Below are 18,226 nucleotides of genomic sequence, written 5' to 3'. Positions count from 1 at the left end.
CCCACGCGCCTTCCTGCACTGAGTTTTTTACCTCTGCTGCCACAGGCCTTACCGGGTGGTGGGTGGCCACAAAGGGCCCCGCTGCTGCTGCTCCTCCTCCCAGGCGGTGAACAGGGAAGTTTCGCCGCCTGGTTTCCTCCCGCCCTGGCCTCCCACGGGCGCCTTGCCTCCATGGGCAAGCTGGCCTCCGTGGCCCGCCGCCTGGCTTCCACGGGCAAGCCGGGCCTACTGCTGCCTGGTCTCCGCGGGCGGGCCGGGCCCGCCACCTGGCAGGCCTGCCGCTGGGCCAAGTACCAGCTCTGCGGCCCACCGCTTGCCTCTGCAGTACACTCCCCCCGACTTCTGTCCCGGTCTGCTCTCCCCCCTGCCTTCAGCCCCGGTCCGCTCTCCCCCCACCACCAGCCTTCAGCCCCAGTCCACGCTCCCCCCACACCAGCCTTCAGCCCCGGTCCGCTCTCCCCCCCCCCAGCCTTCTGCCCCAGCTTGCTCCCCCCTCCATTTTCCCTCTTTCTCTCTCACTTTTTCTCTCTCATTCGTGCTTCTGCCCCACCCCGCCGCTTTCTAGGCTGCTTGTGTTTTCCCCGCTGGCCATTGCCGCCACCTCCTTGGGCAGCCAAGCGTTTAGCCAGCTCCTTCCTGCATGGTCCTCCCTCTAGTGAGCGTCTTCCGAAGCAGCCAGCCGTTTCTGTGTCTCTGCCCAGCCAGGCTCCACCGCTTTCTCTCCCCACAGCTTCCCCCCTCCCCCACCCCAGTCCGTTCAGTTCTCCTCTCCGCTTGCCCGCTTTCCTTCTTTTCCTTTCCTCCCTAAGCGGCCACTTCCCTTGCCCAGCCAATCCGCTGGGTTGCCGGGACGCATCCCCACAGAGGCCCGTCTACGAGAATTAATATAATAGATATCTGCATGGTGTCTGTTTGTTTTTTGCACTATTTGCATGAGCGTCCAGGATGGAGGCAAGGGGGGCAGTTCCCCCACCCAGGTTGAGCCAGTTTCCATTGAAATCCCATGAAGCATACTCGCAGGGCAGGGGAGAGGTTTGGTTGCTGGCTCTCCCCCCTCCCCCCAAAAAGGTCCTGTGGATGCCCCTGACTATGTATGGGGCAGCGTTTAGCTGCGTGAAAATGGACTACAAATGTATGTATGTATGTATGTATACAGGTCTTGGTTCATACAAAATGTTCTCTGGAGAGGAGGGGATGTATGTGAGTCTTGAGGCTCTCCTACTTACACTGTGCACATGCTTCATATATAGCAAAAATCTGGCCCTTAGATGGGACTTAGTTTTTTATGAGAGGATTACCCTAAATGCATGCACAGGTATCTGTACACATTTTTGTATTACTGTACTTGCATTCGCTTTAATATGGGGCCTGAGGGCTTCAGATGTAGAGTAGGGATGTGCAAACCAGGTTGACCTCAAGCCAGTTCGACATCGAACTTGGCCAAGGGCTCACTTGCAGCTCAACGAAACCCCAGCTGGTCCAAGGGTTCTAATGTAGAGGACTTAAAAAAAAAAAAAAGAACTTGCTGTCTCCAGGGGGGCATGGCTGGAGGGGAGGGGGTTCTCCGGTGGTTCCCCCTGGTCTCAAAACGGCCCAGTTCAGGTGGTTTCCGGCCCATTCTGAGCCTCTTTGCACTGGTGGTGGCCATTTTGGAGGCTACTGTGCACGTGCTCTGGCCATCTGTGTGATCGCAAAGAGGCCCAGAATGGGCCAAAAACCACCTGAACCGGGCTGTTTTGAGACCAGGGTGGGGGCCTTTTGGAGACTTCTCCGCGGCAGTGCCCCCCCAGAGGCAGTGAGTTCTTTTTAAAACAACAACATTAGAACCCCCGTACCTGCTTGAATTGGAGCTGAGCTAGTGGGAGGGGTCTGTTGGACATGGGGGACAAAACCGAACATGCTCGGTTCCGTTCAAGTTTGAACTAGACTCGAACTGAACCGGGCATCCCAGTTTTGTGCACACCCCTAATGTAGAATTCAGTTCTCTGCACATATTGCTCATATGTTAAACATATACAAACAGGGCTACATTGAGATAGGCATGGAATACTGTCATCTGCTTATCCAAATATTCCTATTTTGATTGTATCAATTTCAGAGACCATTAATGCCCAGAATGACCTGGGTTGTTAGCTTGGGATAGTAGATATATTGTTTGGGGGTTGGTCTATAGTAGTTTCTTCTTTACATCTGCTTTATCTTCATGGAAGCGCTCAGTTCTTTCTTGCTATATGAGAGCTTGTATTGTTTTTTCTACCACTCCAAGATTTGTTTCTGAAGAACATTGCTCTCCTCCCAAGATATATGTAGATTAGCTATCCCTATATTGTGCTTTCCTCATTCAGTGCCCTCCCTTGTTCTAGACTTGCAGTCTGAAGGTACACACCATTAAATTAAACAGGAAGACCAACAGACTTATTGTAGCCCAAGACTGAATCCCACTTTCAGATACACACATTTTACCCTTGTATGTCAAATTGTGACTTTATGCACACACAGGTACAATGGAGAAAATGTAAACATTTGTATCTAATAAAGACATGCCAATTGGGAGTAATACTTCATACATCTGAAGTCCAAGATTATCCCACAGTAAATCTGTTTATCCTTATGTCACAAGACTCTGTGTTATGCTACAATGGGTGAACACTGCTGCCCTTATGGGTAAGGCAATGGCCACTGTAAGCCTGAGATCCTTTGTCTCTGCAGCTGCATCAAGTGGAGAGGTGTTACTAATCCTGAAATCCTAACTGTACCTTATTAACATCTTAATGCTAAGTCTTCTCATTTAAAGTCCGAGGATATTGTGGATGCTAGCACAACTCTATTTCAGTAACCCCAAGAGCCTGTCAAGGTTTGTTTAATACATTCATGCCTACCCAGTTGCACATCTCAACAGTGAAATAATTTGCTTCTTTTGTGAGGAAACTCGAGATACCTTTAGTCATCTTGCAGCTTTGATTGAGGCTTAATATTACTTAAGTTGGCTAAGTGCAGAGAATAATATATTATATTAGAGGAATCAACAATTCAGGTTCTCCATATTAGACTTTGGTTTCCTGCTGGTTCTTCTGTTGAGTATGCAGGAGGCTTTCATACTTGTATGAGCCAGAGAAATAAACCTGCATTAATAGATCAAGATACAGGTCAGGTTCTTCAGACAGATAGTGCAGTGCTTCCATATTATGCTTGCTTTAATAGCAATTGTGTTGTGCGGGAATCTCTCTGTACTGGTTCTAATATTGTAGTCTATTTGTGTACTCCTTTCTGGAACCTATCATACATGGCACTGGAGAACCAGAATGGTGTAATGATTAGTGTGTCAGACTAGGACCTGGAAAACATCTGCTCAAATCCCCGCTCAGCCATGAAGCTCAGTGAGTGTTCTTGGGCCAGTCAACCTCTCTCAGCCTAAATTTTCTTGAAGGCTTGTTGTGAGGATAAAATGTTGGGTAGTGGGGAAGAAAACAAGGTATACTCTACCTGAACTGCTTCATAAATTATAAATAACTTAGAATAATTTGAGTACTTGCACTTGAGAACTTCTACTTGGCCTACTTCTCTTTGAACAACATATTCATCATCATAAAGATAGCTTTTTCCAATAGTGAGCACTCTGTTGTATCAGTAATATGCTGTCTGTGTGGGAAAGCAATTTGAAATGCAGTGGGTTTTGTAGAACAACTTGTGCAGAATGCATCTGAACACAGTCCATGAATTTCTAAAAAACTGTTCTAGGCAACAGTCAATTTGACAGGAGTGTTAAATGCTCATCTCCTGTGTTAATGCACTTCTTAACTGGTTTTTTAACAGCCTGCAGCCAGTTGCATTGGCAGAAATAGCTTATTCAACTGTAGTTTAAATTCACTTTACCAAGCTGAAGCTTTTCCTGTGTTGCCTTTTTATTTTAACTGGTGGTATACTTTCCTGTTCTTAAATGGACAAAAGCAACAAACACCAAATTTTGCAGAAGTAAACTAGCACTTGAGTTATCTATTACGTAGTGTAAAAAGCATTGCCAAGCTTCCAGTAATTCCCTCTATGTTCCTTGTAAGCAGAACTTGTAAATGGTTGCACACCCTGATTCTTTACAACACTGGTCACAATCCACCAGAGTTAAGAATGCTTAAGGTTATTGAAATCAACGTGCTTAACTCTTGTGTTGGATTGTGGCCACTGATTTGATGCAAGTTCCATTTATTTCAGTAGAGCTTGCTTTCAAGTCTTAGGTTTGGGGTAGAGTACTCTTGCATCAGCTATTTTTGAAAAGGTTAGTTTACATTAAATAGTTGTCAATAATTTTCATCTGTGAAAAAAAGCAATAACTGCACTTTTTTTTTTTTTAGGGGGAATCTGTAAAATATTTTCTGGACAACTTGGATAAACTTGGAGAACCAGTAAGTTTAATTTCTAGTTTTGCTTTTTAAGGCACTATTGAATGCTGGAAGGGAATTTGGCCTTTTACTTTTAAATTTGCAATAATGGTTGAAAGCTAATTAATACTAGTACAAGTTAAAGTGAAAAACATGATATGCAGTATGGTTGGTAGAGAATATTTGACTGCTGTATCCAGAAACTTCTGCATTGTCTCATAGTGTTAAAATTGAGGCTGCTAATATCTGTGTGTAAGCTATGTAAACTGTTTTTACTTAGGTTGTTGAGTGGTAGGTTGGTAGATTAAATAATCTATGGCTCTGCATTTTCCATCAGTGTTGCAGTACTGTTTATAAGTTTGAAAGATCCAGAGAAAAGGTGAAATATTGGGATGGATTCAATAATTCCTTTCCTCTGGAGGATAGAATCCTCCCTCAGGAGAAAGTAAACTTTTGGATCTAACCAAAGTTTTTGAGATTAAATATTCCATTTCTCTTATTTGAGCCAATCTTGCTATTTCCCAACTTTAGCCTTTTAGTGGTTTGTTTGTTTGTTTGAAGCAGAACAATGGGTTGTAGGTTTCTACTCCTTGAAGGATAAATGTGGTGTTGTTTTTTAATTTGTATCATACCATAACAGCCCTGCTGGATCAGGCCTAAGGCCTATCTAGTCCAGCATCCTGCTTCACACAGTGACCCACCAGATGCCTCTGGGAAGCCCACAAGGCAATTGCTGAGGGCATGGCTTCTCTCCTACTGCTACTCCCCTGCAACTGCTATTTAGAGGCATCTTGCCTCTGAGGCTGGAGGTGGCCTATAGCCACCAGACTAGTAGCTGCTGATAGACCTGTCCTCCATGAATTTATCTAAACCCCTCTTAAAGCCAACCAGGCTGTTGGCTGTCACCACATCTTGTGGAAGAGAATTTTATAGATTTGTTTTGGCCATGGGCTATAAATAAAGTATCTTCTATAGATTGATTATACATTGTGTGGGAGAAGTACTTCCTTTTTGTTGGTCCTAAAGTTCTTGGCAGTCAGTTTCATGGGATGACCCCTGGTTCTAGTGTTATGCAAGAGGGAGAAAAATTGTTCTCTCTCAACAATGATTGGCATATACTGACAGCTCAGACCCCATCAGTGTATATGTCTAGTTGGGTTTTGCCCCCAATATGCATCACCTTGCACTTGTTAACATTGAACCACATTTGCCATCTTGTTGCCCGCTCCCCCAGTTTGGAGAGATCCTTTTGGAGCTCCTCACAATCTCTTTTGGATTTCACTAACCTAAATAGTTTGGTGTTGTCTACAAATTTGGCCACGTGACTGCTTACCCCAATTTCTAGATCATTTATAAACAAGTTAAAGAGCACTGGTCCCAGTACCAATCCATAGTCTCACTACCTGTTTATTTTATTGACAGGTATGAAGTACTCCCCCCACTCAAATCCAAAAAACTTGAGTAGAAGTGAGCCTTCTCTTGTGTCAGTCAGTCATTCTATTTATTGAAGATCGACTGATGCAAACTAACAGGAATATGTTGGTATTTTAATTCTCATTGTAGAAAAATCCTTCCATCAGAAACCTTTGAAATGACAGGATGGAATTTGATTCATCCGTCTCGCTAGGAAATAATTAAATTTCTCTTTAAGCAACAGTAATGTTCAGCTGAAGGGACACTGTTTCAGATCTTTAACAATATGGGTGGTTCTGCAGGATATCAGTAACTTGGTGCCAGCCTGCTTCAATAAAACAGAAACCTAGACCAAACGGTTCCTCTTTCTCTCAATGTCATCTTCTGCTTTCACAAAAGCACAGTTTTGTCATAGAAATTTTAAAACATTAAGAAAAGACTCTAAGGCATCTCTTTTAATGAGAAGATTTCTGTGTCATGTCCTACGCCCACAACCCTGTTTGAAACTTTTAAAATGTTCAGTTAGTAAGCTATTATCAAATCTATCTCTTTCCATCCTTTCTAGGGCAGCTGATTTGAGGTCCAGTAGCACACATGGTGGCTTTATTAATGCAGGTATTTTTTCTTTCTCAGGATTACCTTCCCTCCCAGCAAGATATTCTTCTGGCACGAAGACCTACAAAAGGGATCCATGAGTACGATTTTGAAATTAAAAATGTTCCCTTCAAGATGGTTGATGTAGGTGGCCAAAGGTCAGAGCGAAAACGTTGGTTTGAGTGCTTTGACAGTGTCACTTCGATACTGTTCCTGGTTTCCTCAAGTGAATTTGACCAGGTACTTATGGAAGATCGACTAACAAATCGCCTTACAGAATCTCTGAACATTTTTGAAACAATAGTCAACAACCGGGTTTTCAGCAATGTTTCAATCATTCTCTTTCTAAACAAGACAGACTTACTTGAGGAAAAAGTGCAAAAAGTGAGCATCAGAGACTATTTCCCAGAGTTTGAAGGGGATCCCCACTGCTTAGCAGATGTCCAGAAATTCCTGGTGGATTGTTTTCGTACCAAACGTCGAGACCAACAGCAGAAGCCATTATACCACCACTTCACCACTGCAATTAATACAGAAAACATCCGCCTGGTGTTTCGCGATGTCAAGGATACCATCCTTCATGACAACCTCAAGCAGCTCATGCTACAGTGATGTGCAAAAAACCTTTGATTTGTGTTACTTGTTTACAGCAGAAGTTGAGGGGGCGGAACTGATCTTGTCAGGCCTCATGATACATGGGTAAAAGCTGCTGCTGTTCAAGTTATTGCCAATTTCTCTTGAAATTCTGGCTCTAATCTTTTCCACTGTAGCGTTATCTTGAATCGGTTGTAACTTCTTAACAGACCTCACATTTTTAAAGCTAACTCCAGATTTTAACCTCTTCCATCTTTCCAGACGGATAAAGCCTATAGTCCTGTAACATCTATTAACCTATAGACATGTGGTTGAGAGAATTCACCTTGGAAACTTGTTACCTTAAAGCAGTTTGGTGGTGTGTGAAACAGTTTATAGGATAAATTTAATACATGTTTAACTCTGGACTGCTCTCCAAGCTTGGCCTCCCCTCCCCAACCTCACGATTATTCTGCATGGCAAACACCTCTGCTCTTTTCAATAATTAAGCAGCATTTGAAGTTTACAAATGTATTTCTGCTTCCATGCCAATAGAGGGTGCTCACAAGTGGTACCAGAAAGGAAAATCATTGAGGTCTGCTACCACTGAATGTCTTGATCAAAATCAATCATGCAAAGGGACTACTGATCTTGATTGGTCATTGTTAGATCATGTGGTTTGAAAATCTATGCTTTACAGTTTGAAGCTGAACAAACTTAAATCACACAGCTGATTGGAAGTCTCTTTCAATAGCTTTGAGTAAACTGTTATCTAAGGATGTTCCTTGTTTTTATTCAGTTAGCTCAGAAATTGTGGTTTTGATAGATGGAGCCAAGCAAGGGATTTGTTTCTGCTAAACAGTGCCAGTGTTTATGGATGTCAGATGCACCTTGTTAAAATAGAGTGACAACACTGAGAGTGCACACAACTGTAGCTGACAGAGTACTGACAATTATGGTAGTGAAAAATGCAAAACATGTTTTATTAAAGTGTAAAGCAACTGAATGACCTCCCAGAAATATCATATTGCAAAAAAGTATAATTTCAAAAGGGATTCCACTTCAATTGCTGCACTCCTCAACTCAGCTTTGCAAGCAAATACTCACTGAAATGCAACAGACTTGTTGGATGGACTAATTGCTTTTTTCATCTCAGTTCTGAGGAAGCTGGTGATATCAAAGCTGACTTTGATTTCTCAGGTATTGGTTAAAAGCCCTTATATTACTAATTACTCTGGATTTCCTAGTTTAACAGTAGAATATCACAGATCTTATGCTATGCTTTAGAGAGAACATGTGTAGAAGGGATTGACACTTGTGCCTGTTCTAATGCTTTACTACCATAAATGGGTTAATGACCAGAGATTAGCAGCACAATATTCCTTGCTTTTGTTGCACAGGCCAAACAGCATTTGAGAGCAATAGTAATGCACTAAGGTCTACTATTATGTAATCTTTGGGAGAGGGGAGGAGGTTGGCAAAATATCCATATTTTTTAAAACTTAGTTTTGCCACCTGTTAGTTTCAGGTAATTGAAGAGTTTGTGCCAATTAAGTGCTTCGATAGACTTCATCCTCTCAGTTCTTTAGTGGTCATAGTCCTGCATCAGGAAAATTAATGGATGCAGAATCTTTTAACCTAAAGTGCCTCTTAATTTGTTTTCCTTTCAGTGGCCTTAAGTGAATGCCAATATGCCTGAGCATGGGTGGTGTGGAGGGGGGGTGTCCCATTGCCCGAATAGATTTCCAGACTCTCCACAGAGATTATCATTCGCTGACATGAGCATCTACTAGAAAATACAAACATCTCATAACTGGAACCCAAGTTGTTCTAAAGAGAAACAGATTATCTGTTTCATCCATCAAATGTCATTTATATGTTCTGGAATACAGAATGCTTTCTGCTAAACCTCTGACTACTTAGTAATATATTGCTAAGGACAGTACCTGCTCTTGATCTGATTGCCTCACCAGCTTAATGCAACAAATCATTGATAACTTCTGTGGAATGGTGACATATAAAAAGAAACGAGTAACCAAAGCTTTTTCATTTGGCTAGATTTTGGCATAAAACCTGTTATGGGTTAAGAGATCTCCTTGAGCTGAAATATTCTTGAACGTTGGCTCCTGGGATCCAGCTTATTTGGTAAAGCTGATAAGCGCTCTACCATAAAACTGTTTAAAATTTGGGGTAGATTTATATGTATGGCGAATGTAAGGTCCAAATTGCATGTGGCATGTAGTTGTTTACCAAAAGCAGCCTTAGGAAGCTGAGAGGAGGAATTGCATAATCCCTTCTCCTCAAGCAGTTTTCCCACTCAAAATCTCACACAACTGCTTTTCTCCTTGTGTGAGAAGAAAAGATGAGGTATCTGCATCTTTCCCCACCTACAGCTTCACGCTGTTTGTGTGTGGGTTTTTTTGTTGGTTTTTTGCATGGGATGGCAGTTTGGTGAGAGAAGCTGTCAGAGGGGGAAAGGTTTTTAACAGCCCCTCTTCTCTCCCAATCCCCTACTTAACCTCCCAAGGTTGCATTTGGGTTTTGTTTTTATTTCAAGTTGAGGAGGAAATACATGCAACTGCTTGTCAAATCTAGTTTGGGTTTAATTATTGCATGAAAACAGTATTGGCACCAGAAAGCTTGAGAGAGATCTTGGATGATGAGTAAGCATAGTCTGCCTGTCATTCTTCAGCTCCAAATATGTTCCTTATGGCTGCCTATTAAGCAATCCCAGTTATGCCTGATCCTAGGTACCTGTTTGCGGGCCCTGGAGAGGTTGGGATTTGACTTTCCTGCATTCCGCTTTCCTCCGCTCAACTTCTCCAGCACACTCGGTGAGAACATGTCCAAAAAGACCCTAATGGTGCAAAATGAAGTCTCCCCTCCACCCCCCAAAAACCCATTGCTTACAGATATGGCCTAGTCAGTCCCTTAGACCCACACAAAGATCTGTCTGTAGGGATATGTTTAGGTCATGCCTTAAATTCTTAACAGAATTTTGCATGGTCAGATTTAGGTGTTGTTTTTAAATGCAGAATTGGCTTATTAAATGCTGTTGCAAAATGCATTTTTTGTCAGAAAAATGTTGCTTATTTTTAATTCTTTTTTCTTCCATTAAACATCGACTCTTATAAATCCAGGGTGACTTTAAGAAGAACAAATAACTTCTCTAGTTTTCTTCCAACTTTGATAGACTGAAGCAGATCTGCCCATGAAATTTGTAGCAAACTTCCTAAGACATTTTTAAGAAATCTAAAACAAAGCATTTAATGTTTCCTTTTAAAAATAAAATTACCATTCTTAAATTAAAAATATATCCAGGCCTTAATTTAATGCCTTATTTGATGGCAGCAAGTGTAAACATCCATTCCTTGGGGCTTGAAAAACCCTGTTTTCTCTCACTGTGAAATAGGTGGCAGCATGGGACAGCTGTTGTCCCACTATCAGATTTCCTGAGAAGATCCCAGGTAGGAGCAGGAGCTCCAAGATGCCCAAAGATACAGCAGGAGGGAGCACAGGCCTGGAGTAAAGGCAAGTGGTCGCAGAGCAGAGAGCTGGTCTTGTGGTAGCAAGCAAGACTTGTCCCCTTAGCTAAGCAGGGTCTGTCCTGGTTGCATATGAATGGGAGAATAGAAGTGTGAGCACTGTCAGATATTTCCCTCAGGGGATGGAGCCCTCTGGGAAGAGTATCTAGGTTCCAAGTTCCCTCCCTGGCTGCTCCAAGATAGGGCTGAGAGAGATTCCTGCCTGCAACCTTGGATAAGCTGCTGCCAGTCTGTGAAGACAGTACTGAACTAGCTAGACCAATGGACTGACTCAGTATATGGCAGGTTCCGATGTTCCGAATGGTGCATGGTTTCCCAAAAATTTTCTCTTGGAATCAAAATGTGATAATTTTATAATCAAGTTTAGAGACAAACCTTAAGAAACCTGCATATCAAGGTGATGGCAGAAAATCCCTTCTCTGACCACAGTATTTCCTCTTCTAGATGGATTAGGTATTGTATATTCTAGGGTCAACTGCTCACAAGCCAGCTTCTTATAGACTTTCCCCTATTTGATGGTACAATAACATGGACATCTCCAAGATCATTCATAAGTACACAACATTTTAATATGGCCATTTGCTGTTTTCTTTACCTTGTACTTGAAAGTAAAATTTTGCTCGTTGAAAACTCCTTTTCCATCCTTCAGCAGTGAGAGTTTATGTTCTGTAAACCTTTTATCTAAAAATATAGTTTGTAACAACCTCACAAAACTTTGTCTAATTAGCTTTGTATAAATGTGGGGTATGTTTTGGTGGCTTTACATTTTTATATATGTAACTTTTGTAACTTACCAGGGACTAAGAAAATCTGTTACTTTGTAAATTCCCTGCCCCCCCTCCCCACACTTGCCTTAGTTCAGCATTGGCAGTAAATTATTTCTAAAGAAGGTCTTAAAATGAATAATTTTAAAATTGTTTGATTACTAATAGATGGATGCCTTTTTTAGTTGTACATTGCTCTGTACATACTTTGCAAAAGTGTTGCCTTCCAGCCATTAATATTTGCCTTGTGTAAAGTAAATTACTGATGGTGAATAAACATTATACATTCTCCGTGTATATGTCCCTGACTCTTGCATTCTTGTGTATTTGAAACCAAGTACATTTTTTGTTGCATTAGCCACTTGCTAGTCTTGGAGCAGCAATTAGAATATTAACTAATATTTTTTTTTCATTTGTTAAGATTTTTTAGCTACAAACACTTAGTAAGCAATCTGAATCCTTGACAGTGAAATAGCAAGTGCCATTTTGAGCTCAATATACTAAAACTGTACAAAAGTTAAGGATATTTTTTATTCTAGATCAAGACTCAGTTAATATATTGCATACAATTCAAATTCTCTGAGAGAATTAAGAGAAAAATGAAAGGTAAAAGTTTTGAAAATACCTATGTTGAAATTTGAGTGGACTCTCGACTTCTTATGTATGTTTGTCTGTCAAATTTGTACACCACCCCAAGCTTCGTCTTTCAGCAGTTAAAAAGTTAGCACATATAAAAAATCTTAAAACAATCTAAAAATTAAAACCAGGTTAGTTAATTATGAAGCTTAAAGAATAACAAGGGCATTTGAGTTCTGTTTGCCTCTTAAGCTATTTTTTTTTTAAATCCACAAATGAATCTGCTTTTTAAGATCCTGTTGATGTTCAGTAGTTGCATTGTTGTACTCTTTTAAAATAGTCATATAATTAAAGGATTTGCCTATTTCTAGCTGCTTCATATACGGTTCCTCCCTTCCTTCTACAGTATGATCTCTTTGGAAGGCCTAGCTTGCATATCCAAACACACTTCGAGTTTAGAGCTCTAAAATTTAGAGTCCAGAATGATCATGAGATTACTTGACCTCCTTTTGCAAATGTGATGTGATATGGTATTGGACCCATGGAAATTGCATACAAATGTAAAGGTGTATATGTGTGTTTTTTTAAAAAAACTTATGGTTGAAATTGCACTTTTCAGTAGAATTTTTAATTTCTTCTGAGGGAGTAGAACAGTTGTAAAGAGTGGAAGGCTTTGGGGAGAGAGAAGCACTGTAGTGAAGGAAGGAGTTCCTTAGGTTGGGAATGTTAAGGGTACTGATTGTGACTTGATTAGGCCTAGATCTGACGTTCTGCTTTCTAGAACATTTTTGTAAACACAGCTGCTGAATTCTGTGGCAACTAATTGCAGACTCTGCAGGCTCCTGCCTAGGAAGCAGCAGCATGAATTGCTTGGTTGAATGAAATTTTTGCTAAATTAAACCACTCCATTTGTTCATAGGAACACTTTTATTTTCTGCATTTCTCATTGTTCTGCTGCACATCACTGAGTCATTCGAAATGTTCTGGAGCTAAATTCCCTAAAAGAAATGGCTATTTTTAGGCAGTGCCTTTTATCTTTCCCTATTGAAGGAAAGCTTTCAGATGACTATCTGCACAATAGTATTATTAGCATGTTGACCTAGAAGAGGGGTTTGAGCAACTTGAAAAACCAATACGGACAGTATTTGGAAAGGGCTTTATGATCCGTCTCATGGAATTCATCCATATGACTGATCTTAAGTTGGTTGATTCATCCCCATCCGCCCTGAAGCCCTGCATGTGTTGAAATTTCTCAAGTCTTCTCTTCCTTCCTCTAAATGTAGTTTTGGGGTTGCACAATAAGCAGAAAAAGGTAGACGAGCAGCACTTGTATGGTGTTCTAAAAACCGAAACTTGGAATAGGCTCACTGTGGTTGTGTTCCTCAGTCTAGTCAAGATCATCTGCTCAAAATTCCCTTGAAGCCCCCATTTGTAGCCACTGGAAGTATCCTAAGCTGCAATTTGGCTGATGGTACTTGCTGCCATCATTGGTTTGGATTTATACCTTATGCTTATCTATAGGACTCAGGGCTGCTTGCAGAGCATCACAATTTATTTATTTTTAAACAAGCCAAGTGGCATTTAGAATAATGTTGTGTATACCTAACATACAATTTAGCAGTCAAATATTCAGTATTCAAATCTCGTAGAAGCAAGACAGAAGAAAGCAGCCCTCTCCCCTCTGGTTACTTCCCTGCTCTGCCATCAAATAACTTCTTCTCTCTCTCTCTCTCTCTCTCTCTCTCTCTCTCTCTCTCTCTCTCTCTCTCTCTCTCTCTCTCTTTTTGCTGCCCTTTTGAGTGATTGCCCAGGCAGAATACTTTACACTACAGATTTCTCAATTAACTGTACAAACATTACAATAGGTAAATCCAATGTACCCCATTTGCTGACTCACCAGAGAGAGAGGGGTCTTTTAGCTATGTACACAAATGTAGCTCCACCCTAGTCGAGAGGCAGGATTTTCACTTCAGTTCAAATCAATATCTTAACAAGAACTATTAGGGGTGTCTCCAAAGAATATTCCTAGCTATATTTTAGCAGTGATTTCCACCTGGAACTAATTGAGCTGGGCAGCAACCCTGAGACCCCCAGTGTATGCACAGCTGGTTGGGGTTTTTTTTGCCCATATGCTAATATTTGAGACAGCCTGCCCACTTCTAACGTGCCAAAAGCTTACAGAGGGGGAAAAGAGAGATGGATCTCTTGGTTTCTGAAACTAAAAAGCAACAGAAGCCCTAATTTGTGTCTCAAATATAAGCTGAAATCAGCATGTTTGCAGCCAAGATCAGGCGCTCGGCCTATCTTTGTGTGCCTTTTTATTAGGTATATGTTGTATTTACTGGGTATTTTCCAGTTAAGTAAGAGGTTTTATTTGAAGGAAAGCATTAAAAGTTGCTCTTTTTCAAGCTGGTGGAGGGATATTCTCGGCCCTCATGTTGCTTTTACCTGATTGGAGTAGGCTGTGTCTACTCTGAATTTGGGGATTTCAGTTTAGTTTAGATAGGCCATCTAGATGGCTTTAAAATGACTAAAGAAAGCAAATAATTACCATCTGTAGACTCCTTTGTTCTCTAAGCACATTTTGCTCCACCATTGTGCCCTGCAGCTTCAAAGCATTTGTATGGTTCATTCTCTCATTTTGGGGACTTGCACCATGTGATTTTCCCACATGCAACAAAAGCTCATTTCTTTTCATTTTATTGTTTTGAAGTGAAATGTTGCTGTAATAAACTAGTGATAAAATCTGTTGCTTTAGCATCTGCCTCATTGTGCTTCCCCTCTTCTCTGGGTGTATCACAGGAAATGTAACTTTGTTTAATGAAGAGATTTTTACGATAAGACATCCAGAATGTTTTTTCTGAACACAGTGAATATTTGATTTTTGACATGCCACTGCAAACAAATTTATTTAGATTTAGATACTAAACGGTTTGGGCCTGGGATACCTGAGGGACTGCCTGCTCCCAAGGGTTGCTGCCCGCTTGACGAGGTCATCTGAGGGGGCTCTGCTCCGGGTGTCGACAATGAGAGAGGCTCGGCTGTCGTGCACGCGGGACAGGGCCTTCTCTGTTGCTGCCCCCAGACTCTGGAATGCTCTCCCGGTGGCTATTCGCTCCTCGGTCTCCATCACAGCTTTTAGAAAAAGTGTAAAATCTTGGCTTTTTGCCCAGGTGTTTATTGATTCTCTGTTGCTGCTCTTTATAGTCTGTATTGCTTTTATGCTTTTGTTTTAAATTTTCAATCAGATTTGTTTAATATTTTTTTCACTTAATATTTTAATTGTCTTTTTTACCATCTTGTGTTTAAATTTTTTTTGCTGTAAACCACCTTGGGATTGCTTTAATGAAAGGCAGTATATAAATTCAACAATCAATCAATACTACTTTTGGAAATGACCCTTTTGATCTTGATTTCCTGATCTTGAGTAAAACTAGAATTAAAATTTCTCCAAAGTACAGCTGCTAGTCCCATATTTTTTAAAGCTATGAAATTTCCAGTGTATGAAATTTCAGATATTTCTGCCCCATGCTATATGGTAATATAATCTGAAAAATGGCTAGAAACACAAAGTCCTCTAGATAATTGTGGAAGCTATGCAGTTGTGGTCAGAGACTGAAATAAGGGCACTGTTGCTTTCAGGGTGTGTCCAGACAAGGAAACACTGTTTGCTGGTACAAAAAAATCAGGCAAGGAAGTGATCTGTTACACTTAACTCTATTTTCTTACATTTGTACCTCAAATACATACAGACCTTTGAATGACTGGGCTGGACAGAAGTCTTAGCTTGGGCATGTTTGCACAACTGTCGCCAAGTCAGTAAGCGAAGGAGATTCCAGGTGAGCACACACTCCTGATAGGCATGATCTCTGAATCTGCCCAGGTCTGGTTCCCACACCAGATTTCCAACATTCTTCTGAGATTCTCTGTGTACTTGTAACCTGCATCTGAAGTTGGGCAGAAAATCTCAAAAGACTGTCAGGTGGCTCTTGGGCAGGCTTCCCCAAACTGCAGCCCTCCAGATGTTGCTGAACTACAATTCCTGGGAGTTGTAGTTCAGCAACATCTGGAGGGCCGCAGTTTGGGGAAGCCTGCTCTTGGGCAAAAACTGGACTTGGGTGGGTTCAGGCATCATGCCTGCCAGAAGTGCATGTTCAGTGGGAACCTCTGGTTCCTTGCTTACTGACTTGGCAGCAATCATGTCAACCTGCCCAGTGCTTCTGGCCATTGTCCCTTCCCCATGATTAATTATCAGAACCTTTTACAAACTGCTAGATTTGTGACATTATGATCATACATCAGTTTGCCATAAATTTTTCTACTTAGCTATACTAACTTCTAGAGTACAGTGGCGTACAAGGCTGCTATATAAGAGACTGTGGCTCAGTGGTAGAACATCTGCTTTGCATGCAGAAGGTCTCAGGTTCAATCACTGGTACCTCCAGGTGTGGCGGGAAGACTCCTGCAAGAAACCATGGAGAAGCTGCTGCTGCTTAGGACAGACAATACTGAACTAGATGGACTGATGGTACTCTGATGCAATATAAGGCAGCTTCCTATATTCCTAGGAATGATGGTCCGGATACACCCACAGCATGATGTGGAAATGACGTTTGTGGAAGACAACATTTTTCCTGCAAGTCTTAACAGAATCAAGAGTGCTTGTCAATACTGCTGCCCGATATGGGTGTTTCCCATAGTCTGGGAAACATACCAGTGGGGATTTGAACCAGTAACTTCTTGCTCCCTAGGCAAGTTACTTCCCCACTGTGCCATTAGGTGGCTCCTGGAAAATGTGTAGACATACAGTTCAGACAAACACCCACCTCAGGCAATTAAAGGATGCATTGCATCCATGCGTGGTGGGCACATTCTCACCGTGGCCCTGATGTTGTTGCGTGTGTAAGGCTCTGTTCATTTGAGCTGACCTTCAGAGGATTGTGGTGGGGGATAACTTTTTCCCCAAGGTATAGCTGGCTCTCCTGAGCAAGGAGTTCACCTATGTAGGTGCTATGAGACACAACAAGACAGATATACCCCAGAGATAGGAAACATAGGAAACTGCCATATACTGAGTCAGACCCTTGGTCTATCTAGCTCAGTATTGTCTTCACAGACTGGCAGAGGCTTCTCCAAGGTTGCAGGCAAGAATCTCTCTCAGCCCTATCTTGGAGAAGCCAGGGAGGGAACTTGAAACCTTCTGCTCTTTCCAGAGTGGCTTCATCCCCTGAGGGAAATATCTTGCAGTGCTCACACATCAAGTCTCCCATTCATATGCAACCAGGGCAGACCCTGCTTAGCTATGGGGACAAGTCATGCTTGCGACCCCAAGACCAGCATTCCTCTCTTACCTCTCCTCATTCACAAAGGGAAATTCTGTCACCTGTGTTTGGCCTGGATGGGCAGATTGCATTTGTACTGTATGTGTCCAGGATGACTGACAAGAAACCGGGCAAAATATGTGATGATTGAGGGAGAGTGGCCTGTAGAATGCACTTGACCAGTTCCCAGACCTCTGATTATTGCCTTTAGGTCAGTCACAGTGTGCCCTTTCGGCTGATATGCTGAGAACGGAGATGTGGAAATATGGATCCTCAGTGTAGGGGTTGCAATTTTCCTTTTCCTTTGCTAACTTACATTCTTGGTGAGTCATACAGGGCACCATGTTTGGGATGTGGGGGTCACTGCTGCACTCCCCTGGAGTGAAATATTAAATTAGTGTGGGCTTTGTGGCCAGATAAAGTTACACCCAATGTAACCAATGGGGCTACTTGGAAGTAGGAAGTCCTACTTATGTGTAAAAAATCATGACTGGATGAGGGTTAATAAAATAAAATGTGATTGAATGAAATAAATCTAAAGGAGTCCTGTGATCCAGTTTCCAGCCCACAGACTGCCATCAGAGCAGGTTTCTCATGTTTAGTGGCTTTAAAATTCTTCATGAGCAGTCAGATGAGGCTTATTATGTGCCTGTCAGCTATGGAGATTGAATTGGACTAGTTTAGTGCAGTTTAGCATAATGGTGGTTCTGTTTTGTAGGTTGCTTTCATGTACTCAGGGAAGACAAACATATTTTGACCTTCGATTTCAAAGACTTGCAAATGAAGTAAAGTGTAGGCTGGTGTGTTTTCCTCAGTCTGAAGCAGTAGCTTTAAAACAGGTTAAAACTGAAGGTAGCTGGTGATTGTTTGTTTATTATAACTATTTAATATCCAATTTTTCACAAGTACAAAACTATACTAAGAAATAATGTATAGAGACATTTCATACAATTTCTCGATCTGTTTTGTGCAAAGAATATACAGGTGAAACTCAAAAAATTAGAATATCGTGCAAAAGTTCATTAATTTCAGTAATGCAAATTAAAAGGTGAAACTGATATATGAGA

At 41.6% G+C, this 18,226-nt stretch overlaps 1 protein-coding gene across 1 annotated transcript in view; it reads left to right on the top strand.

Moving 5' to 3' along the window:
• The window catches only part of GNA13 (G protein subunit alpha 13), a 50,365-nt gene extending 38,808 nt beyond the window's left edge, over positions 1 to 11,557 (top strand). Inside the window, exons 3-4 of the mRNA XM_053292248.1 lie at positions 4,347 to 4,397; positions 6,420 to 11,557. Of these exons, the coding sequence (XP_053148223.1) occupies positions 4,347 to 4,397; positions 6,420 to 6,992 (624 nt within the window). The 3' untranslated portion in view covers positions 6,993 to 11,557. The remainder of the gene's footprint in view (positions 1 to 4,346; positions 4,398 to 6,419) is intronic.
• Positions 11,558 to 18,226: the final 6,669 nt, after the last annotated feature.

This window comes from Hemicordylus capensis, chromosome 2 (genome assembly GCF_027244095.1).
Source record: "Hemicordylus capensis ecotype Gifberg chromosome 2, rHemCap1.1.pri, whole genome shotgun sequence".
Classification (NCBI taxonomy): Eukaryota; Metazoa; Chordata; class Lepidosauria; order Squamata; family Cordylidae; genus Hemicordylus; species Hemicordylus capensis.
Note: the sequence above shows the minus strand (reverse complement) of the source record. Positions and strands in the feature narration are given on the sequence as shown.